General features: G+C 43.3%; 1 protein-coding gene across 7 annotated transcripts in view; it reads right to left on the bottom strand.

The window, feature by feature from the left end:
• Nucleotides 1-8,905: 8,905 nt before the first annotated feature.
• The window catches only part of ZBTB7C (zinc finger and BTB domain containing 7C), a 245,004-nt gene continuing 228,693 nt past the window's right edge, over nt 8,906-25,216 (bottom strand). For all 7 annotated transcript variants that reach the window (XM_073680492.1, XM_073680491.1, XM_073680490.1 and 4 more), the window contains 2 exons: nt 20,552-21,733; nt 8,906-12,918 (listed from right to left, as the gene is read on the bottom strand). In XM_073680492.1, the coding sequence (XP_073536593.1) occupies nt 12,306-12,918; nt 20,552-21,717 (1,779 nt within the window). In that variant the 5' untranslated portion in view covers nt 21,718-21,733 and the 3' untranslated portion in view covers nt 8,906-12,305. The remainder of the gene's footprint in view (nt 12,919-20,551; nt 21,734-25,216) is intronic.

Here is a 25,216-nt window from a genome sequence, read left to right as displayed (position 1 = left end):
AGAAAAATTCTTAATGAATTTCCTGTAATAATTGGCAAAACCCAAAAATCTCTGTATAGATTTCAAACCAATAGGCCTAGGCCATTCCTGCACAGCCTGAACCTTCACAGGGTCCATCTCAAAGCCCTCGCTGGAGACAATGTAGCCCAAAAAACTAATTCTCTGCACAGCGAACTCACATTTCTCCAGCTTAGCAAAGACTGAATTATCACTCAATAACTGCAAAACTTCACGTACACTCTGCCAATGGGACTCTAGATCTGGCAAATAAATCAAAATGTCATCCAAAAACACAACCACATTCTTACCAATCAAAGTTCTCAGGATGTCATTAATAAGGTTCAGAAAAAATGCAGGTGCATTGGTAAGACCAAAAGGCATCACCAGATTCTCAAAATGACCTACCGGAGTGTTAAAAGCAGTTTTCCATTCATCACCCTCCTTCACTCGTAACAAATTGTATGCCCCCCGGAGATCAATTTTGGAGAACCACTTGGCTCCCACTAACTGGTTAAACAAGTCAGGAATTAACGGCAATGGGTAGGAATTGCGTACGGTAATCTTATTAATTTAACGAAAATCCAGACATGGACGTAAACCGCCGTCCTTTTTTTTAACAAAGAAGAATCCGACTGCCACAGGCGACTTAGAAGGTCTAATGTGACCAGCAGCCAGGCTAGTCTGTATGTATTCCTCCAAGGCCTTTCTTTCAGGGATAGTCAGATTAAACAAGCGACTTTTGGGAAGAGTAGCACCCGGAACAAACTCAATGGCACAATCATAGTCCCTATGAGGAGGTAAAACTTGTGACTCCTCCTCCGAAAAAAACCTCCAAAAATCCTGAATAGGCACAGGTAATTCTCCCTTTTTCCACAGCCGCAATGCGACCATTACAACATTTATCATAGAACTTCGGACTCCAAGACTTAATCACATTAGTAGACCAGTCCAATAAAGGATTGTGCAGTTTTAACCAAGGCAATCCTAGAACAACTGGAGATGGCAAATTATGCAAAACAACCAAGTCCAAAATTTCTTGGTCAACTCCATTGATAGTGAGGGAAAATGCAGCAGTCTTGTGAGTAATACATTTCAAAGGAGTGTTATCAATTGAACCACAATCCACAAATACCTGAAATTCAATCAAATCTCCCTGCAGAGTAGTACTCCCAGAAAGAAATACTCCTGCAGAGCGTAAACAAGCTATACGGGCGTAACTGACCTTTTTTTTTTCTTTACTTAAACGACGCTCACAATACTTAATCAAATGGTCAGCTTTACCACAATAAAGACACAAACCCTCGGCAAATCTCCGGTCTCTTTCTTGAGTGCGGAGTGACATCGCCCCAACCTCCATTGGTTCTCCGCTGTCAGAGCAGATTCTCTAGGAACTAGGACCTGACGTTACATCATTCACCCTGGACCTCAGTCTCCTGTCCACACGAACAGCTAACGGCATAGCTTCCTGCAGAGTCTCAGGTGTAGGGAATGCAATTAGCAAATCCTCAACCCTTTCACTCAGACCAGCAAGAAATAAACATCTCAGCGCATAATCTTTCCATTTAACTTCTGAGGCCCATCTCCTGAAGTGTGTGCAATAATTTTCAACATCATCTGACCCCTGATTCAAACGTCTAAGTTCTGATTCAGCAGATGAGATTCGATCAGGATTGTCATATAATAGCCCCATAGCAGAAAAAAATTCTTCAACAGACCTTAAACACGGATCATTAGGTTGGAGAGAAAAGGCCCACCCCTGTGGTTCTTTGCTCAAAAGTGACAGAATAAAACCAATGCGCTGTGATTCATTCCCAGAGGACCTTGGTCTCAAACGAGAATATAACAAACAAGCATTTTTAAAGGAAAAAAAAATCTTGCTGTTTACCATAAAAAACATCAGGCAGTCCTACCTTGGGTTCGACAAAATGCGCTCCAGAACAGCTACTCACGTGTTGCTGGAGCTCGGCCACGTCCAGAGACAATCCCTGCAAGCGTTGAGTCAAATCCTGGACAGAAACCATACTGATCCCCGAATTTCTTTCCTTTTAGTTTTTTTAGGCGGACTTACTGTTATGATCTGCAACAAGAACTAAGGAAAGATAGGGGAAAGCTGTCCCTACAGTAAGACTAAGCTGAATCCCTACGATGTAGCGGGCTGCCTGTTCCTAGTGAACAGACCCGCCTTAGTCCTCGGCTAGTCTGAACGAAGACCTATAGAATTAAGGGAGGGGTCCCTAAAAGGACTAAGGACTGAGACAAAAATGGGACACCTCCTAAACAGAAGTTGTTGCAGAACACAAAATACAAACTGACAAAAATGTACTAGAGGTCCCAGAGGACCAAGCGAACTGACAGAGATAGGCACCAGGCTAGCAAAACAGTCAAACAACACTGAAGTCCAGCAAAGCCAGAAGGGCGGAGCTGGAATATAAAGGCAGATGGTCACGTGACCGCAAAACACAAGATAGAAAAAACTAACAGGAGGGTTCTAACAGGAATACAGCAGAGCTGATTGTGATTACAAACAACTCCAGTTTTTATCTCACAGCAATTAGTAGTAAGAGGAAGGAATACAGCAGAGCTTGGTGTAATTACAAACACCTCCAGCTTTCATATCACAGTTGTTAGCATGGTGAGAGGGGGGAATGCAGCACAGCTATGTGTGATTACAAACACCTCCAGCTTTTATCTCACAGTAATTAGTGGTGGGAAGGGGGAATACAGCAGCGCTGAGTGTGATTACAAACAACTCCAGCTTTTATCTCACAACAGTTAATGGTGGGAGGGAGAAATACAGCAGAGCTAAGTGTGATTACGAACACATTCAGCTTTCATATCACAGCAGTTAGTGTGACGAAAGGGGAAAATGCAGCAGAACTGAGTGTGATTACAAACCCATTTTGTAGCTTTCAAATCATGGCAGTGTGGGAAAAGAGTACAGTAGAGCTGACAGTTCTGTGAGAGGAAAGCTGCAGCTGCAATATGTGTTTATAATGATACTCGGCTCAGCTTTACCTCTCTTCCTTCCACACCTCTGTGAAATTAAAGCTACAAAAGGTGTTTGAAATCACACTCACCTCTGCTCAACTCCACTTCCCCCACACTGACTGCCATGAGATGAAAGCTGGAGGTGTTTGTAATCACACTCAGCACTACTTTATACTAGTGTACACAGTAGGTTCAGAGATCATAGCTATGATTACATGTATTCTAGGAGAAGGCATGTTCTTCTAACCTTTTGTGCCTTTTTTCCTCAGCATCCCTGCAGTAGTCTCAACTCCATCATGCACATCTAAAAAGTTTCTCTTGTCGATTCTCACTCACTCCAACCAGCCTGCTTTCCATATAGGATATTACTGTCTTGATCCAGTCTGCTTCTTTATGTGCAGAGTTATTGTCTTGATTCACTATCAAACTAATGGCATAACGTTGAGTAAAAGTGCTCCAGAATGGTGTTATGGTTTCTATTTTCACAGGAATATGATGGATAAGACAAATCTGTCATGATCTGTTATGATCCATTGAATGGATCCTTTATAATTACAAAATGGTGTCATGTGATTACTCAGATTCCCTACGTGTTATAATAAAGGGAATGTGTCATCAGAAAATGACCTACTGTTTAAACCTGATTTTTCTATTTAAAATGTTTTTTTGTTTTTATTCATATCACAATATGTAAAATTTCTCAATTTTCACGCTGGCCACTTTTTACATTCCAACTTTTTGTTCTTTCAGGAAATGTACACATACACTGTACTTTTTCAGCAATAGAGTGATTCAGATCCCTATCTTTTGTATTGATGATTGTACTGAGCATGTTCAAAGGTCATTGAGAAGGTAGGAGGAGCAGGGTCAGCTGTGACATCACCTATTGTGAATGGTGGATCCTGTGTTATCAGTCATTGTACAGGAGGAGGAGGTGAGCTGTGACATCACCTATTGTGTATGGTGGATCCGGTGTTATATACTGTATATATAGGTGTTATCAGCCATTGTACAGGAGGAGGAGGTGAGCTGTGATATCACCTATCGTGAATGATGGATCGTGTGTTATCTACTGTATATAGAGGTGTTATAAACCATTGTACAGGAGGAGGAGGTGAGCTGTGACATCACCTATTGTGAATGGTGGATCCTGTGTTAGTTACTATATATAGAGGTGCTATCAGCCATTGTAAAGGAGGAGGAGGTGAACTGTGATATCACTTACTGTGAAAGGTTGATCCTGTGTTATCAGCGGTGCATAGGGATATTACCTGTCATTGAAATCCTGCTTCTGATGATAATAAGGCCGCTGAAAAGTGTTCCTGAAATAACAGGAACTATGAACCTAAAATAACCCCAAAGTCCACTGTGAAAGTTGGAAGATGTATTATTTTTTTTTTATAAAAATTGATATGAACAAAAAATGAAGAAAATGCATTAAACAAAAAAACCTGTTTGAAACAATAGGTAATTGTTTAATTCTACATTCTCTTTAAACTGTGAGATCCTTTATCACTGTATCCTGGCAGTAACGATATAGGGAACTGTTGTGAATAGTTTATCACTTTAGCATTAACAATCTATATTTCAATGCTAAATTGTTGAATTATTTCAGCCACATTCTGTTCTGCATGGGAAGGCACCGCGGTAATAGGAAATTAGCATAGACCACCTCTTTTGCAGCTCATGGGACAGTCCTGAGAACATTGAGACTGTTAGTAGGATATATTTGGTGAACAGTAAGGCTCTGTTCACATATTATTATTATTATTTATTATTATAGCACCATTTATTCCATGGCGCTTTACATGTGAAAAAGGGGTATACATAGCAAACAACAAGTACAATAATCTTGAACAAAATGTGACAGCGACTGGTACAGGAGGCGTGAGGACCCTGTCCGCGAGGACTCACAATCTACTAGGAATGGGGGAGGATAGAGTAGGTGAGGGTACAGCTGGTCGTGCAGCGGCGTGGTGGATCAGTGGTTACTGCAGGTTGTAGGCTTGTCGAAAGAGGTGGGTCTTCAGGTTCCTTTTGAAGGTTTCCACTGTAGACGAGAGTCTGATGTGTTGGAGTAGAGAGTCCCAGAGTAGGGGGGAAGCACGGAAGAAATCTTGTATGCCATTGTGGGAAGAGGAGATAAGAGGGGAGTAGAGCAGGAGATCTTGTGAGGATCGGAGGTTGCATGCAGGTCTGTACTGGGAGACTAGGTCACAGATGTATGGGGGAGACAGGTTGTGGATGGCTTTATATGCCATGGTTAGGGTTTTGAACTGGAGTCTCTGGGCAATGGGGAGCCAGTGAAGAAATTGACAGAGAGGAGAGGCCGGGGAATAGCGGGGGGACAGGTGGATTAGTCAGGCAGCAGAGTTTAGGATAGATTGGAGGGATGCGAGAGTGGTAGAAGGGAGGCCACAGAGCAGGAAGTTGCAGTAGTCGAGGCGGGAAATGATGAGGGCGTACACTAGTGTTTTTGCAGATTCGTGGTTGAGGAATGTGCGGATCCGGGAGATCTTTTTGAGTTGGAGCCAGCAGGAAGTGGAAAGTGCTTGAATATGTGGTTTGAAGGAGAGATCAGAGTCCAGGGTTATCCCAAGGCAGCGAGCTTGCAGGACTGGGGAGAGTGAACACCATTGACATTGATAGATAGGTCGGGTGGGAGGAGATGAATGAGATGGTGGAAAGATGATGAATTCTCTTTTGTTCATGTTAAGTTTTAGAAATCTAGCAGAGAAGAAGGATGAGATAGCGGACAGACATTGTGGGATTTTGGTTAGTAGGGAGGAGATGTCAGGTCCGGAGAGGTAGATCTGTGTGTCATCAGCATAGAGATGATACTGAAAGCCGTATGACTCTATGAGCTGTCCGAAGCCAATGGTGTAGATGGAGAAGAGTAGGGGTCCTAGGACTGAACCTTGGGGGACACCGACAGATAGGGGGCGAGATGAGGAGGTGGTCTGTGAGTGAGAGACACTGAATGTCCTGTCTGTTAGGTATAAAGAGATCCAAGATAGGGCCAAGTCTGTGATGCTGAGAGATGAGAGAGTCTGTAGTAAAAGGGAATGGTCCACTGTGTCGAAGGCAGATGACAGGTCTAGGAGGAGGAGGACAGAGTAGTGTCACTTGGATTTGACGGTTAGTAGGTCGTTGGTGACTTTAGTCAGGGCAGTTTCAGTAGAATGGTGCAGCCGGAAACCAGATTGGAGGCGGTCAAAGACAGAGCAGGAGGAAAGGTGTGAGGACAGTTCAAAGTGGACATGTTGTTCTAGTAGTTTTAAGGCATAGGGGAGAAGTGATATGGGGCGATAGTTATTCAAAGAGGATGGGTCAAGGGAGGGCTTTTTGAGGATGGGTGTGATCGAGGCATGTTTGAAGCATGAGGGGAAGACACCAGTTGTTAGTGACAGGTTGAAAAGGTGGGTTAGGGTTGGGATGAAGATAGTCGTAAGGTTGGGGGTGAGGTGGGACAGGATTGGATCAAGTTCACAGGTGGTGAGGTGTGATTTAGAGAGTAAAGAGGAAAGTTGATCTTCCGTAATGGTGGAGAAGGATTGAGTAGGTGTGAGGAGGGGCTGGGGGGACTTTAGGCAAAAACTTTGTCTTATGGTGTCAATCTTCAGCTTGAAGAATGAGGCAAAGTCTTCGGCTGAGATGAGAGGAGAGGGAGGAGGCGCTGGGGGGCGAAGGAGAGAATTGAAGGTGTTGAATAGTTGTTTGGGGTTGTGAGACAGGGAGGATATGAGAGATGAGAAGTATGTTTGTTTTACTGTAGTGAGTGTGGACTTGAAGGTAGTGAGGGACTGTTTGAATGCCATGAAGTGCTCATTGGAGTGGGACCTTTTCCATCTATGCTCAGCAACCCTGGAAGCCCGTCGCATTTCCTTGGTTAGGCTGGTGTGCCAGGGTTGCCTGTTGATTGTGCAAGCTTTGGTATGTATGCATTAAAGACAGCTGTCTTACATAGTCACCTGTATAAAAGACTACTGTCCACAGACTCAATTAATCAGTCAGACTCTAACCTCTACAACATGGGCAAGACCAAAGAACTTTCTAAGGATGTCAGGGACAAGATCATAGACCTGCACAAAGCTGGAATGGGCTACAAAACCATAAGTAAGATGCTGGGTGAGAAGGAGACAACTGTTGGTGCAATAGTAAGAAAATGGAAGAAATACAAAATGACTGTCAATCAACATCGATCTGGGGCACCATGCAAAATCTCACCTCGTGGGGTATCCTTGATCATGAGGAAGGTGAGAGATCAGCCTAAAACTACACGGGGGAAACTTATTAATGATCTCAAGGCAGCTGGTACCACAATCACCTAGAAAACCATAGGTAACACATTACACCTTGAAGGTTTAAAATCCTGCAGAGCCCGCAAGGTCTCCCTGCTCAAGAAGGCACATGTGCGGGCCCGTCTGAAGTTTGCCAATGAACACCTGGATGATTCTGTGAGTTTTGAGTTAAGGTGCTGTGGTCAGATGAGACAAAAATTGAGTTATTTGGTATTAACTCAACTCGCCGTATTTGGAGGAAGAAGGATGAGTACCCCTAAGAACATCGTCCCAACCGTGAAGCATGGTGGGGGAAACATTATACTTTGGGAGTGGTTTTCTGCAAAGGGGACAAGACGACTGCACCGTACTGAAGGGAAGAAGGATGGGTTCATGTTTTGCAAGATTTTGGCCAACAACCTCCTTCCCTCAGTAAGAACATTAAAGATGGGTCGTGGCTGGGTCTTCCAGCAAGACAATGACTCAAAGCATACAGCCAAGGCAACAAAGGAGTGGCTCAAAAAGAAGCACAGTAAGGTCATGGAGTGGCCTAGCCAGTCTCCAGACCTTAATCCCATAGAAAACTTATGGAGGGAGTTGAAGCTCCGAGTTGCCAAGCGACAGCCTCAAAATCTGAATGATTTAGAGATGATGTGCAAAGAGGAGTGGACCAAAATTCCTCCTGACATGTGCACAACCCTCATCATCAACTACAAAAAACGTCTGACTGCTGTGCTTGCCAACAAGGGTTTTGCCACCAAGTATTAAGTGTTGTTTGCCAGAGGGATCAAATACTTATTTCTCACTGCTAAATGCAAAAAAATTATCTAATTTATACAATGTGATTTTCTTGATTTTTTTTGGGATATTCTATCTCTCAATGTTAACATTAACCTACCCTTAAAATTATAGACTGTTCATGTCTTTGTCAGTGGGCAAACTTACAAAAACAGCAAGGGATCAAATACTTCTCCCCCCCCCCCACTGTATTATTAAATAGATCTTAGTCCTGATGAGGCTGGTGTACTTTTTAACTCCATATCCAGATGGCTGTATAATCCTTTTTGACCAATTTAACTCAATTTCTGCCCATTTAGCATAAGGCCACGTTCACACTATCAGTATTTGCTCAGTATTTTACATTAGTATTTGTAACCAAAATCAGGAGTGGGTGATAAATGCAGAAGTGGTGACGTGTTTCTATTATACTTTTAATCTGATTGTTGAACTCCTGATTTTGGCTTACAAATACTGATGTAAAATACTGAACTTGTGAACATGGCCTAACTAACAGCTCCTCAATGTCCTCCTCCCTGCTGCTGCTGAGATTTTACGCTGCTCAGTACAAGCTGCAGTCAGGCTTGGGTGGGCAGAGACTGAATACTCTGGACTCATGAACTCTATCCCTCTTTAGCTGGATTCATTAAATGCTCATACTGATAGGGTAAGTACACCGGCCTCATCAGGTCTAATAGATCTATTAATAACGTGTGCGGTTTGTATTGTTGAATCTGGTGACAGATCCACTTTAAGATGTCGAAGCTCATGAAAAATGAACTCCACAGAGGACGACTGTGAGCAGATGACAAAGTTCCTCCTTCAAGTCTCCATTTAAGAATTGATACAAGGACAACAAATTAGAACAGAATCAGGATTTATTAAAAAAGAAAAATCATAGAAATGTGGTAAAAGCCTGTGCAAGATAATCTTAAATAACTTTTAAAGGAACACGTCACCTAATTCGTGCTACCCGGACCAAGAGAGTGACTGCATTTATTCTGAAATGCTGCGGTATTTCAGAGAAAACTGTCTGGGGAGAAACCTGTCAATCAAAGAGAGTGGGGCGAGGAGAAGCCTCTGGGGACCTGTCAGCAAAGATACATAGTCCTCTAATTGTTCTTCAAAGTATGATTTCTCTGAAATGTTCCAGAGTTTCCGAGTAAAAGAAACATGGCTGTGATAGCATAGCCAAACTCTGATTCATGCTGCCCATGGTTTGGGTAGCATGAATCAGATGACAGGTTCCCTTTAAATAAATTCTCAGAAACCTTTTCTTATGTTATCACCTTACTAATCACAGCCTGCTATTCTCATCTCTCCCAGGGGAGAATTTACAGGAACTTGTTTTCATGTGATCACCCCTCTTAATGATCACAGCCTCCCTTGGTAACCGGGAGAGAAAGTAAACAGAATCTTTTCTTCATATTATCACCTCTTCTACCAAGTAGAAAGGTAATCTGGTGTCTGATTGTCACATCTAGAGGGTGTTTGTTTTTTATTTCTAGTAAAGAGCGAGAAGATGACGATAATCATCCCAAGGGCATGGTCAGACCAATTGTCATTTCCATGACTCAGCTGATTACTGGCCTCTTCATCTAGGAGATTTTTGGTGTATTTAGTTCTATTTGGATCAGTGTCAACCTTTGCCACCATGTGTTCATTAAAAAGTTTCTACCGTTTCGTGTCTACAGCTTTTATGCAGAGCTATGTAGAAACAGACATAAAATTCTTTGTAGTCTGATCCTGCAGTCATATCCTTCCTCTATTCCATTTCTTCCTCACATAAATTTGGTAAATGAATTGGATGTAGGGAAGAGATGGAAGTGAGTTTGACTGCGAGATCTGACTACACAGGGTTTGTAGTCTGTTACCATAGAGACTCACAGATCTGAATACAAGCTGTAGTGGTAGTGTGTCAATTTTTCCAAAAATTCTCTGTACATAAGTGCTATATATCGGAGGACGACTCACTTCTGAAACAAATGACACACAAATAGAGGAAAATAAATGAATAATGTCCACCCATCAAGACATGATCTCACTACCTGGAGAGGACCACCGGCAGGGGAAGCCGTGATCTGAAATGGGTTAAACAGTGTTTTTTCATATATATACAGTAAAAATATATTTAATAATTTTATTTCCCTATATCCAGCACATTAAATTGATGGTTCAATTCCTATCATGCCCTTTATAAATATCTTTCTATAACCCCTAGTCACTTTTGTAATTTGCTTTATTATAAAATTCCCTACCATTCTCCCTATACAGCTATACCCTATATCGGTCATATTTTTCTTTACCTCCGGTGACGTTTCATTTGAGGGGACATCACAGGAGGATGGCCCTGCAGTCACTTCTCCACAGCTTCTATCACCCCTCTGGAACAAGATGTCATCAGGGAGCAGCACTGTGGTTATGTATCAAGGTTTCGTCACAGCCATCCCACCGATGATGTCCTGTATCAGGGAGGTGAGGGGGGTGCTATATGTATGGCCACACTTTGCCGCTCACATCTTCAGTGGCTGCACCACGCTTCTGTCCCCACCACCCACAGCATTGGTCGCCCCCGTCATTACACCCTGCTTCTGACACCACAGTCTCTTTCCCTGAAACGAGACGTCATCAGGGTGCAGTGATAAAAGCAGGGTGAGAGATAGCAGTGCTGTCCCAAAGTTTTTATCACCGCCCTCTGACATATAGTTATCAGGCGGCGCTGCTGTCACTTACCCTGCTTCTATCACCGCACCCTCATTACATTTAATTTCAGGGAAAGACAGCCTGTCACAAGTAGCTTTTGAAGATGCATGTGGCAGAGACAGAAGTTTGGCAACGGCCACTGAGGATGCGGGCATCAGGGATGTAACTACAATAGGTGCAGGGGATTCAATTGCATTCCAGGCCTTGGAGACTAGGGGGGCCTAAAACGTCTTTTTCCTCCATATAACAGATTATTACTATTAAAGACCTGTGTTAGTTGAGGGGCACAGTTGGAGATTCTGCATTAGGGCTTGAAGCCCACAAGCTTCAAGTTATGCCAGTGGCGAGCACAGATGAAGTGTGGTGGTGGACACTGAAGATTTGGTCATTTCTCCATCTCCCTCGAAACAGGACACCATCAATGAATGGTGATGAAAAAGATGTGGTAAGTGACTGCAGCCCCGTCCCTGGATGATGTCTTGTTTTGAGGTGGTAATAGAAGCTGCAGGAAGTGACTGCAGCGCCGTCCCTGGATGATGTCCTGTTTTGGGGTGGTAATAGAAGCTGCAGGAAGTGACTGCAGCGCCGTACCTGGATGATGTCCTGTTTTGTGGTGGTAATAGAAGCTGCGAGAAGTGACAGCAGTGCCATCCCAGGATGATGTTCTGTTTCGGGGTGGTAATAAAAGCTGCAGGAAGTGACTGCAGCGCCGTCCCTAGACGAAGTCCTGTTTTGGGGTGGTAATAGAAGCTGCGGGAAGTGACAACAGCGCCATCCCAGGATGATGTTCTGTTTCAGGGTGGTAATAGAAGCTGCGGGAAGTGACTGCAGGGCCATACTCCTGTGACTATTGAAGCTACACCTCTGGCCAGGGGCGTAACTAGCGGCAGAAGCAGCAGTCGCACCCGGACCCTAGGAGGCCCAAGGGCCACCAGTATTATAAGAGGCATGTGGTAGCAATAGGAGCTACTTAGAGATTTGCGTTGGGACCTGAACACTTTCGGCTCTGCCGTCCATAGAAAACCCTGCTCCATAAAACCTACCTGCAGCAACATGCTCCATTATTCTAAAGCCTTTGTATAGTTGTAAACCTGGAGGGTGGATTTAATAGCCTCCTCAATTGTAAAATAAATTATTTTCCCTTTCAGAGCATGAATTCCAAATTCAGGTCTTTATCGAGTGTCAAAAAGTTTACTACAAGAAAAAGTTTACATGCATAAATGAACTTTATACTCGTATATACATATAGTCGTACTATACATATATATCGTGTCTGTGCTTCTTTGGAATGATTTGTCGACTGTCAATTTCCATACAATTGTATAGATCTCATGAAAAAAAAGAAGAAAATAATCTACAAGGGAAACAATGGCGTGCATGTTGGTTCGTTGATGTGGACCGGCCACCTGGTCAAAGGTTATGGCAGCCATTGCTTGTGTCCAAAGAGTGCAGCCAATCAAGAGCTGCACTTTAACCCCATGTCATTAGTAGATTAGTACAGTATACCACATGGCTGCCTCCATGAAGTAGTGCCCCTTTAAAGCCAATATTTTTGATCTAGTTACTAGTATCAGAAAGAGGAGCATGATTCAATGTCATATTCCAAGGATCACCTGCTCCTACAAAGAACGGCTGTGGGGAGATATTCTCATTGTGCGCCAAAGAAAACGCATAAAGTCTGTCCGACTCCAAACGCGTTCTCTCCAGGAGTTTTAGATTAGAGTCCTCATATTGATTGTCTAAGACTTGCAAATTAAGAAGGTTTTTAGGTTCTTCAAGTAGATGTTTTGGGCTTGGACCCGGTACACCCATGGTCCCATTAGGCCTGTGATTGCCACCACTTTCTAGACTTGGCGGCATCATAACAAAGGCCTCATCTTCAGGACAGTTGTTACGGGCAAACAGTAGACTGGAGGTTCTCCAGTAGGCCGGCTTCCTGCCTCTTCTGGGCCTGGACATCCGACAGCTCTGTCTCTTGATGTGACGGTGGAGGTGGTCGGACCTGGTGAAGCTCTTGTAGCAGAACTCGCACTGGTACGGCCGGATTCCTGTGTGGATGCGCATGTGATTCTTAAGGTCGTAGTTATGGACAAATTTAGCATTGCAGTGGATGCACAAATATGGCCGCTCCCCGGTGTGTTTCCGCATGTGAATCTTCAGCTTATCCTGCCTGAAAGAACAAGATATTTATGTTTATTTTCTTGCCTTACACGTGTCATACAATTCCAAATATACGTCAAATCTATCTCAAATCTAGCTCATATCAACAGTATTTACAGCAGTGGGGTCCACTGCCACTAGCCTCTGGCTCCGGCACGAGCCTCTGACTTTTTGCCTATTGTTCGGAATTTCTACCAAGCACCACTTTGAGCTTGTATAGGTGTCAACTCGATGCCGATACAGGACGATCATGTGGCAGTATAGGGAGCCACAGACTCCCTACCCAACCAGTCCTTTCTGGTGGCGGCGCTACCACGTTGGAGCATTGCACCACCTACGCTGACCTGCTCTTGTGCGGAGGACTGAAGAAGACTCTGTGGATTATCGGGGGATGAGTTTAGTAGAATATAAGCTTTATTTTTAGAGGAGGCTGTGGAAAAATTGTGGCAATACTCGGATGGGACTCTCTCAGGGGGTATTATTATTTGAAAGGGCACGCAATGCATTATAACGTGAAGGGGGTACTCAATGCATTATTACGTGAAGGGGGTACTCAATGCATTATTACGTGAAGGGGGTACTCAATGCATTATTACGTGAAGGGGGTACTCAAGCAACAACATTACTTGAATGGGGAACTCAGGAGCCGTTATGACTTTCAAGGGGGGCATTACTACTTGATGGGGGCACTCAGAAAGTATTATTTCAAGAGGTCATTATTACTTGAAGGGGTACTTTCAAAGGGTAATTACTATTTGAAGGGGGCATTAAAAGGCCATTATTACTTGAATGTAGTTGTAGGGTTGTAGGTATACAGTGGTATTATTGTTAATATGTTTTGCTCTGTAGCGGTATAGCAGTAGTATTTATTCACAGTGTAGGAGTAATGGTGTTGGCCATCATGTAGCGGTATTATTTAACCCTTGTATAATGGTAATTTTGCTATTACTGGTCTCTGAAGATCGTGTTGTGGTATGTAGGTAATATTTAGCCCTTTTATAGCAGCAGTTGTATTATATGATAACTATATATGTATATAATTTTTTTTAAGTTGCCAGGGAGAGATTAAATCCATAAAATCCTTCAAAATTGGGCCCTTGATCTCTTTGGGACCCTAGAAACACCCCTGATCTACAATATATACAGTGAGTAGCTGCGGTAATTGTTTTTTTATGTGTCAAATAGACCATGCAATGTTGTAAAAACCTTTAGTTAAAATTCTCCCATTCCGCACCACTGACATATTATCCAGGTATAGTTTCTATGGGGGGGATTGTTGTTGCAGTTTACATTTGTGATAACGAACATGATCGCCTTTCAGCTCCTGTAAGGGTTGTCACCCTGTTTAACCCATATTCCTGAAGAGCATGCCAAGACTGACACAACTGCCCCTGTGGCCCACAGCGGCTTGGGTGGGGGACCACAGGGTCAATTGCGTTGGGTGCCAATATCTATAGGGGTGCAAGATTTCACACCACTATGAAATGATTTGTATCTGGAAGCGCAACTACTTCTTAGAGCGGCCGGCCCAGCATTGCCTATGCAGAGCGCAGCAGTCCAGATGAATTTGTCATCGGCTCTTACTCTCTGCAAAAGCAGCGGCTGAGATGACAAGGCTCTCAGTATACATAAATGAGCTTTGTCATCTTGATCACTGGCTATGCAGAGGGCAGCAGCTGATGGCAGACTTATCTTCACTGCTGCACTCTGCATAGGCAGCAACAAAGAGGTAAAGATTGAATCATGTGTAATATGGCCCACCGGTTAGGGGACACAAAATACTTGCTTTGCCTGGTTGCTGGGAATCCACTGTGATCTATATCCAGAATATAGGGGGGCTCATATGACTCGCGTAGTGATAGTAGATGTGTCATTATGTACCCTTTAACGAGCCTTGCCATATGACTTAGGATTTGGCTTTTATCCTAAGTCATATGGCAAGGCTAGTTAAAGAGTCGATATTGACTTTTAGGATTGCTACTTCTAATAGGTGACACTAAAGTTCTAATCCTCTTCCTCTCTCAAGAGGCAATTTGAATATTTAATTTCCCAGAGGAGCATTCATGGCGTATATAAGTCTCCTCACTCTGACATGCCAGGCCTGGCTTGTAACTCTGCACAATGAGAAACGTTACAACTTAGATCCTAGTCTTAAGCCTCTCACCCAGCCAAATCAGATTATTATTATTATTTATTATTATAGCACCATTTATTCCATGGCGCTTTACACTGTGTTCCAAATTATTATGCAAATAATATTTTCTCAGATTTTCCCAAATTACCTATATGAATTGCAGTCATTGTAATTTTCCAGTCAAATAACTATTAGAGTACAATTGAAAGGTTTTTGTACAAACTGCCTATGATAACAGGATATTTGAAAAAAAAAAAAAAACTCAAACTGCACTCAAAATGCATGTTCCAAATTATTATGCACAGCAGAGTTTTCAACCTTTTCATTTTAATAAGGAACAAAAAAATGGTCATTTTTGAAATTATAAGCATTAGCAGGTTAATACAAACTGAAATCAAACAGTTTTCAACTCAAAACTTTATTCTAGGTGATGTTACATTTGCACATAGGACCGCTTGTTCGAAAGGAGCTTCTGAACTCTCTCATTCATTGGATTTGTCAGGTTTTGGATGGTTTCTGCTTCAATTGTTTTGCATGAGGACAGAATACCCTCCCAGAGCTGTTGCTTAGATGTGAACTGCCTCCCGCCATCATAGACACTCCTTTTGATGACGCTCCAGAGGTTCTCAATGGGGTTGAGGTCAGGGGAGCATGGGGGTCACACCATAAGTTTGTCCCCTTTTATGCCCATAGCAGCCAGAGATGCAGATGTGTTATGTGCAGCATGAGACCGTGCATTATCATGCATGAAAATGATCTTGCTGCGGAATGCACGGTTCTTCTTCTTAAACCATGGCAGGAAGTGCTGTTTAAGAAAATCCACATACATTATGGAGTTCATCTTTACCCCTTCAGGGATCCTAAAGGGGCCGACAATCTCTCTCCCCATGATTCCAGCCCAAAACATTACTCCACCTCCTCCTTGTTGGCGCCGTAGCCGTGTTTGCATGGGGTGTCCATCAACCAGCCATCCTCCACTCCATCCATCTGGACCATCGAGCGTTGCACGGCACTCATCGGTGAACAAAACAGTTTTGAAGTCAGTCTTCATGTATTGTTTGGCCCACTGGAGCCTTTTCTGCTTGTGTGCAGTGGATAGAGGAGGTCGACAGGATGGCTTACGCACAGCTGCAAACCTCTGAAGGACCCTGCATCTTGTTGATCGGGGGACGTTGGAGGCACCAGCAGCTTCAAAAACTTGTCTGCTGCTATGACAAGGCTTTTTTGCAGCTGCTCTTTTAACCTGACGTAATTGCCTGTAGGAAAGAGTCCTCAATTTTCCCTTATAGTGTACTGTGAATCAGCTACATACTTGATTGTACGATGATCAGGATGAAGTGTCTTGGCAATGTTGATTGTAGTCATGCCTTGACCTAAACACTCCACAATTTGTTGCTTCTCAGCAGCCGACACATCCTTTTTCTTTCCCATTTTGGCAGAAAATGTAGGCTGCTTAATAATGTGAGAGAGCCTTCTTAAGTAGTCTTGCCTTTCATTGGACACACCTGCCAAACTAATTAGCACAGGTGTCTGCAATTGCTTACAGTGATATAAAGAGCCCTGACACACATCACCATCAATGAGTTTAACTGACAAACAAACAAATTCTTCCCTTATCACTCCTAAACACTTTTTGCATAATAATTTGGAACACAGTGTACATGTGAAAATGGGTATACGTAGCAAACAACAAGTACAATAATCTTGAACAAAAACGAGTCAGCGACTGGTACAGGAGGAGCGAGGTCCCTGCCCGCGAGGGCTCACAGTCTACAGGAGATGGGTGAGGATACAGTAGGTGGGGGTAGAGGAGGTCATGCAGTAATGTGGTGGAGCGAGGGTTACTGCAGGTTGTAGGCTTGTCGGAAGAGGTGGGCCTGTTTCCACGGTCGGCGAGAGTCTGATGTGTTGAGGTAGAGCGTTCCAGAGTAGGGGGGATGCACAGGGGAAATCTTGTATACAATTGTGGGAAGAGGAGATAAGAGGGGAGTAGAAAAAGAGATCTTGTGAGGATCGGAGGCTGCGTGCGGGTCTGTACCGGGAGACTAGGTCAGAGATATATGGAGGAGACAGGTTGTGGATGGCTTTGTATGCCAGGGTTAGGGTTTTGAACTGGAGTCTCTGGGCAATGGGGAGTCAGTGCAGGGATTGACAGAGGGGAGAAGCCGGGGAATAGCAGGGGGACAGGTGGATTAGGCAGGCAGCAGAGTTAGGTTAGATTGGAGGGGTGTGAGAGTGTTAGAAGGGAGGCCACAGAGCAGGAGGTTGAGGTTGTCGAGGCGGGAGATGATGAGGGCATGCACTGGTGTTTTCGCAGATTCTTGGTTGAGGAATGTGCGGATCTCATACTTTGCACTGATGAGGCGTGATACCCCGAAACACCGTGTCTGCAAATTGAGATTCTGATTTGGCTTTTATCCTAAGTCATATGGTGAGGCTCGTTAAAGGGTCAATATTGACTTTAAGATTGCTACTTCCAATAGGTGACACTAGAGTTCTAATCCTCTTCTTCTCTGAAGAGACAATTTGCAGAGAAAACAGTGTAAAGATCTGGCTGGAGACCTTGGAAGAGATTGGACTAGTCCAGCACCTCTTCTGGCCGGCTTCTCCTCACATCGCTCCGGATGATTGACAGGTCTCTCCTTATGTACACACCTGGGAGATACCTGTCACTCAACTACAGCAATGCGGGGATCATTAAACTATGTTTTCTCTGAAATGCCAAAGAGCTTCAGAGAAAAAACACTTGGCTTCAATTGTGCATGGTTCAGGCAGTAAGTATCGACCAACAGGTTCCTGTTAATAATAGTTTTCACTTGGTGTGTAGAGTAAGTCTGTCCCAACTTTCCTGATTCTGGCACCGTACAGACGTGGGGATTATGTAGATTTGCATAAAAAGGGCAATTCTGTGTATTTTTAGGGCCTTCCCAGGAAGAACAAGCTTAGAGGGGTTTTTCCCATGAACAAAGTTGATTTTAATCAATAGATCTTGGAATAATAATAATTTCCACAATTGGATGTGTTTAAATAAAATGTTCCTGTGCTGAGATAATCTTATAAATGTGCCCCTGCTGTGTACTGTGTAATGGCTGTGTCTGACCCTGCAGGAACATGGTCTGATCATACCACATCTCCTGGGCAGGGGAGGAAGCAATAGAGTATACAGACAGGACAGCACAGGATCACAGCTGATTCTTTCAGTGAGGTAAAACATGTTTTAAAAATAGGCAGTGAAATGTTTTACCTCACAAAATAAATTAACTGTGACCCCTGCTGTCCTGTCTGTATCCTCTTTTGTGTCCTCCCCTGCCCAGGAGATGTGGTATGATCAGACCATGTTCCTGTACGGTCAGACACAGCCATTACACAGTACACAGCAGGGGCACATTTATAAGATTATCTCAGTACAGGAACAGTTTTTTTAAATCAAATCAAATTGTGTAAGTTATTATTATTCCAAGATCTATTGATTACCATAAAGTTTAAAATTAACTTTGTTCGTGGAAAAACCCCTTTAAGTTGAAACTGTTCTGTGCTTACATGCCAATGCTCCCAATTTTGCCAGGACATTCTGATGAACTGGAGCAACAAATAGGAGGGTTGTAGGTTTCCCACCTTTGAAGTGGGTGTTTTGGGCATGTGAGCAGCCTGCATGGACTAAACGTGCTCCCATGGCTGCAGCGTCTCCGAACTTGTCTCCCATCGAGCACATCTGTGACGTCATTGGTCGGTGATTACACAGGAGCTGCCAGCAGCGGATCTTGATGATTTGCCCAAGTGCATTCAGCAGCAGAACCTTCCTCAGACGACCATTAATAATAACTTCACTGATAGCAGCCGAGGCTGTAAGTGCCGGGATTTCTGCACAAGGGTCATACTCCAGACTGAATAGTTCGAGATGTTTTGAAAATTTTATTTCCTTTTTTCATTATTTAAAAATCAGTAACATCTCCATCCTGTTATTTCCATCATTCCATGACTTTTCCTTTTGGTGTTGCAATTTCAATGTTGAGGAGTGTATAATGAAAAGTTCTGTCTCCTTTAATATCTACTTTGCCATTTCTTACCAATATTAAGATCCTGCAGAGACTCAATAATTCACACTACTTAGGATCAAGTAACCCTCCATGGGCTAAACTGTAGATATGAGTCCCATGAATCAATCCAGTGTCGAGGTCAATGGTCCTCGGCGGCTGGACAGGAGGCCGCGAATCTCTTACCTTCCAGCGTCCCTGGCATGAATTTTGATCAGCCAGGAGTGAAGCGACGTCATGTCACACAGATGACAGCAAAATGTCACAAAAATTGAGCAAACAAAACTGCTGGCATACATAGGTCTCGGATTCATCATTGCCTTTTCTCGTGTTTTTTGTCTTGTTTTGTGTCTTTTTTTTTTGCATCCAATTTGTTATTCTTTTTGTGCCTTTTTTAAGTCTATTTTATATGTTTTATTTTATTGTTTTTTCCACGTTGTGGGTGGAGTTTAGCGATTCCAGATGTTTTCGGCTGATTCTTTATGTACAATTTTTTAAAAAGTTGCAAAATTTGCCACAACTTCTCTCCAGTCCCGTCCCCCCCCCACCTTGTTTTTGGGTGCTTCAATTTTTTGACGCATTTATACAACATTTTACAAAACATGCAACTTTTTTTGTGCTGCAAAGTAGAAGACAGAAGAAAAGAACATTTTTGACTTTAGACAAAATATATGAATTTGCGTGAAGAATATGGAGCTTAAAACGGCAACTAATACAAAAATACTAATACAAAAAGGCAAAAAAGCAAAGGGATTTAAAAAAAAAAAAGGGGGAGTACATTTTTTTTCGTAAATAAACTAGCAAGTTTTCGGAAAAAAAAAGCTCAGATGATGAATGAAACAAAAACATTTGGAAACCCCTAACCCTGCCCAAAGTCACGATAAAAAAAAAGGAAATATAAAAAGTTAACTCAAAAAAGGCAGAAATTAAAAGAAGAATTAGGCACAATTGAAAAACCGGAGTAAAACACTGAACATTTTTTTTTAAAAAAAGGCGAAAATGGAATAATGAATTGGGCCCACAAATGATGAATCGGGGACAAAATCGGGGACAAAAAGCTAACCAAAATGCCCAACAGTAAAAATAAAAAAAAAGTTTTTAAACAATACCTTAGTTGACCACTAGATGGCACTAGATCTTTGCTGACTGTATATATGCTTCTACTGCCCCTGTACACATGAGAATTGCTGAACTTTCTAAATTCATTCTCAAAACTGACCTTGAGATGTGTGACTGTTGTTTAAAGGTACGGAGCTAATTATTTACAAGCTCCGTACCCCATGAGATAAAGGAAAATAACATTTACAATACAAGCTTGAAGAATGTTTCACGTTTCTATAAAATGCTACTTGCATACTTCGCCCCCTCTGTAAGTGGCGCCCCTGCTCAGCTAATATCTATATATATACTTTATATGATATAATTAAATATTAGTACATAAGGAGTGAAGTCGGTATTTTTTACTAGCTTCTAACCTGGTGAATCGGACCTCGCAGATGGTACACATGTATGGCTTCTCTCCAGTGTGTGTCCTCATGTGTCTTGGAAGTTTTCCGGCTCCCATGATGACCTTATGACAGATCGGACATTGTTGGGAAGCCTTTGGCTTTATTTTCCTCTCTTCTTCCAAAGGCCATGGTGGAAACATACCCAGGTGAGCAGCACTGAGAAAGCTAAGGTAGGCACTGTAGTCCATTTCTGCCTTTATTTGACCAAAGTGCTTAGAGGAATGATCCAGGATCATGTCTTTGAAAAAATCGGTGGAAAAAGGAAGGGTTGGTATCTCATCATTCTCCTCCTCCTTTATTTTTCGATCTTTGATCACGAGATTGAGGGGTCCGATATCGACCTGCGGCTCTTGGAGTTGGGAATAGGCTGCGAGATCTCCATTCCAAAGCTGTGGAAAGAACCCTGGGACAAAATGAGAAATGGTCGGTCTTTTGCCTAATTTGGTGTTTTTAGGATGGGAATCTTCACTTAACAAAGACTCGATGGAGAAGTCCTTGACAGCACTTTGGTGGCCAGAAGAATTATGGGTGGAAGAGTATTGGGTGGGTAAGTCCTTTTGAGATCCTCGGTAGGGTTCCTCTGGATGATCCGATGCAGAAGGGCTTTGGTTGCAGCTGCTTTCCTGAATATCCATTTGGTTATCCTGGTTCACAAAGTCTTTTGTGTCATCTTCATCCTCATCTTCATCATCTTCGTCATCATCTTCCTCTTCTTTCTCCTCCTCTTCCTCTTCTCCATCTCTTGGCGCCTCCAGGATTTCAAGGCAGACATTGATAACACATTGGATCTCTAACATCTCAGCCGCGTCCAGGATGTGTTTGACATTGGACGTGGTGATCGTGAGCGTGGACGTGTAAGCGAATTCCAATATGGCAGAAAATGCTTCGGGTTTAACAAAGTCAATCTCATAAATGTACGGTTGTTCGACAACCGATCCTGTGGTGAAAAGCTTCTTAAAATATTTGCTGCAGGCGGCTAGAACAGATCTGTGTGTGCGGTACTCTTGGTCCTGGATGATAAGGATGACGTCACAGAGGAAACCGTCATGTCGCTGCTGATTGAGTCCACATAGGATGTCGCTGCTGTGGTTTGGAAATGGAATGCCGATCAGATCTTCATGGCCACTTGCCATGTTCTCATGAGTGGTCCTACAATACAGAGAATTCGGGATCAGTATAGAAGCCAGGGGGGTATTAATACAATAATCAGATCACAGCTGATCACGAATGGTCCCACAACTGGCTGACACTTCATGATCAAGTCAAGAAACTAGAGAGGAGAGGATTGACTCACGGGACTCCGGTCCAGCGTCCAGGTTAGTGGTAACTGATGGTTAGACGCCCACAAATCTCTTACCCTCTGGCATCCCCGGCGCGATATTTGAGTTGTCATGGTTGGCGCGATATCATCTGTGCAATATAGCGCAGGGATGACGTCGCTCCAGCCCTGGTCAATCAAAAGCTTTGACGGAGACGTTCAGAAAGTAAGAGATTCATGGGACTCCCACCTAGCCGCCAGATACCATTGACTTGAAAGCTAGATTGGAGTCCCGCAAATTGACTCGCTCATTTCTACAAGGAACCCTTCCAACAAGTAGGGAGTGTTCAATATGGAGAACTCCTTGAAAGGGGTTGTTTGGTTTCATAAAAAATAAAATAATGCTTTCAAATGACATAACGAGCAGTATTATCGACAAAGGCCGCTGCCAATCCAGAGCTGCCTTCTCTGCTACTCCCCGCTCGTCTTTTTACAACAGGACTGAAGTGTTGGCTCGCGTCTACCGCATGTCACCGCTTCTGCCAATCACTGAGCTTATCGGTCACATGCAATCTACTTCGGCATGACTGCTGAGACCCGTGGACCACCCACTCAAGTGAATCAAGAATGGTGCTTACATTTCAAAACAATCCCCATTAAAAAAGAAAAGGGAAAACAAAAGATCTCCAGTGAAGAATCAAGTAAGTACAACTTTAGTATTTATTTGAACATCATAAAACAGAAGCGGTTCCTCCAGTGTTCTCCAATCAACGCGTTTCGTCTAAGCCTTACTCATGGTTATGGCAAAAAAATAAAAACACAACAAAAAACGGGGTTTTCCTCCCCCTCCCCTGGATCCAATGACTGTTATTTTCTGCAGCGCTGACATCACATTTACAGCACTGCAGCCAATTGGTGAACTCAGTGGTGCCATCTACTTGAGTGGAGCTCAGTTATTGTCCGTAGCGCTGTTTATGGGACGTCAGCACTGCAGACCCAGGAAGGTATGTAAAGCTCAGTTAGGTTTTTTTTTTCATTATCTGGCTGCTTTTGGAGTTTTTCCTAGGACCAGACTTGCTTGATGTATGGTACTTGCAATTTCAGCAACTTATCTTGCGCCAGTCCTACAGACTATTTTTTTTGCACGGCATTATAGATTACAATACCTTCTTTCCATGACGCCCTGCTGGGGCCGGGACACCATTATGTTGCTGATGATGGCTTTTCCCAATAGGATCTAACTGTACCATGACCTCATGTCTCATGTAGTCATTTACTAAGACGCAGCTCCACCCACTGATGTATCCAAATAAGCTTCCAATACGTGTTACTAGTCTTTCTTTTTTTACCCAAAACATAAAACTGCCCATAAGTCTGTAAATAAGAATATTTAATGATTATATTCTTTAACCCCTTTAAAGCTCCATCCATCTTTCATTTTTATGCTGTCATTTTTTTACCTCCCTTTTCTTCCAAGAGACTTAAACTTTTATTTTTTTCTTGTGACATAGCCGTACGAGGGATTGTTTATTTTCTCGGAACGAGGTGTCATTTTGAATCTCATCATTAATTATATCATATAATGTACTAAAACAAAGGAAAGAAAATTCCAAGTGTGGTGAAATAGTGGGAAAAAAAACTCACAATTAATTTTTTGGGGGGGTTTTGTTTTTAAGGCGTTCATTTGAGCAGTAAAAATGACTTAAAGATAATTCTCCATGTCTGAACGGTTATAGTATATATAGTATAAAATTCTAAAAACTTTGAAAGAAAAAAAATTGTATTGTTTCACCATTTTCCAAAACATGTATCTTTTGTATTATTCAATCCATGGAGCTGTTTTTTTTATGTGGTGAGTTTTTATTGATAACATTTTGGGGTGCATATCACATTTTGATTGCTTTTTATTGCATTTTTGGAGGGGGGGTGCAGAGACATATGGATTAATTGATTTAATGTTTTCAGAGATATATTCATATTTAATATACACTGCTCAAAAAAATAAAGGGAACACTTAAACAGCACAATGTAACTCCAAGTCAATAACATTTCTGTGAAATCTACCTGGCCAGTTATGAAGCAACACTGATTGTGAATCAATTCCTCCTGCTGTTGTGCAAATGGAACAGACAACTGGTAGAAATGATCGGCAATTAGCAAGATACCCCCTGTAAAGGAGTGGTTCTGCAGGTGGTGACCACAGACCATTTCTCTGTTCTCATTCTTTTTGGCTGTTGTTTTGGTCACTTTTTCATTTTGCCATTGCTCTCACCCCTAGAGGTACAGTAGCATGAGGCGGACTCTACAACCCACAGAAGTTGCTCAGGTAGTGCAGCTCATCCAGGATGGCACATCAGTGCGAGGTGTGGCAAGAAGGGTAGCTGTGTCTGTCAGCACAGTGTCCAGAGCATGGAGCAGATACCAGGAGACGTGGAGGGGGCCATAGGAGGGCAACAACCCAGCAGCAGGACCGCTACGTCCTCCTTTGTGCAAGGAGCAACAGAAGGAGCACTGCCAGAGCCCTACAAAATGACCTCCAGCAGGCCACAAATGTGCACGTGTCTGCACAAACGGTTAGAAACCGACTCCATGAGGGTGGTATGAGGGTCCGACGTCCATAGGTCGGGGTTGTGCTCACAGTCCAACACCGTGCAGGATGCTTGGCATTTGCCACAGAACACCAGGATTGGCAAAGTCGCCACTGGCGCCCTGTGCTCTTCACAGATGAAAGCAGGTTCACACTGAGCACATGTGACAGACGTGACAGAGTCTGGAGACGCCGTGGAGAGCGATCTGCTGCCTGCAACATCCTTCAGCACGACTGGCTTGGCAGTGGGTCAGTAATGGTGTGGGGTGGCATTTCTTTGGAGGACCGCACAGCCCTCCATGTGCTCGCCAGAGGTAGCCTGACTGTCATTAGGTACCGAGATGAGATCCTCAGACCCCTTGTGAGACCATATGCTGGTGCGGTTGGCCCTGGGTTCCTCCTAATGCAGGACAATGCCAGACCTCATGTGGCTGGAGTGTGTCAGCAGTTCCTGCAAGATGAAGGCATTGAAGCTATGGACTGGCCCGCCCGTTCCCCAGACCTGAATCTGATTGAGCACATCTGGGACTTCGTGTCTCGCTCCATCCACCAACGTCACGTTGCACCACAGACTGTCCAGGAGTTGGCGGATGCTTTAGTCCAGGTCTGGGAGGAGATCCCACAGGAGACCATCCACAACCTCATCAGGAGTATGCCCAGGTGTTGTAGGGAGGTCATACAGGCATGTGGAGGCCACACACAATACTGAACCTCATTTTGACTTGTTTTAAGGACATTACATCAAAGTTGGATCAGCCTGTAGTGTATTTTTCAACTTTAATTTTGG

This window comes from Phyllobates terribilis, unplaced genomic scaffold (assembly GCF_046119375.1).
Source record: "Phyllobates terribilis strain yellow unplaced genomic scaffold, ASM4611937v1 Scaffold_1__5_contigs__length_1240528914, whole genome shotgun sequence".
Taxonomy (NCBI): domain Eukaryota; kingdom Metazoa; phylum Chordata; class Amphibia; order Anura; family Dendrobatidae; genus Phyllobates; species Phyllobates terribilis.
This window is presented reverse-complemented; position numbering and strand designations above follow the sequence as displayed.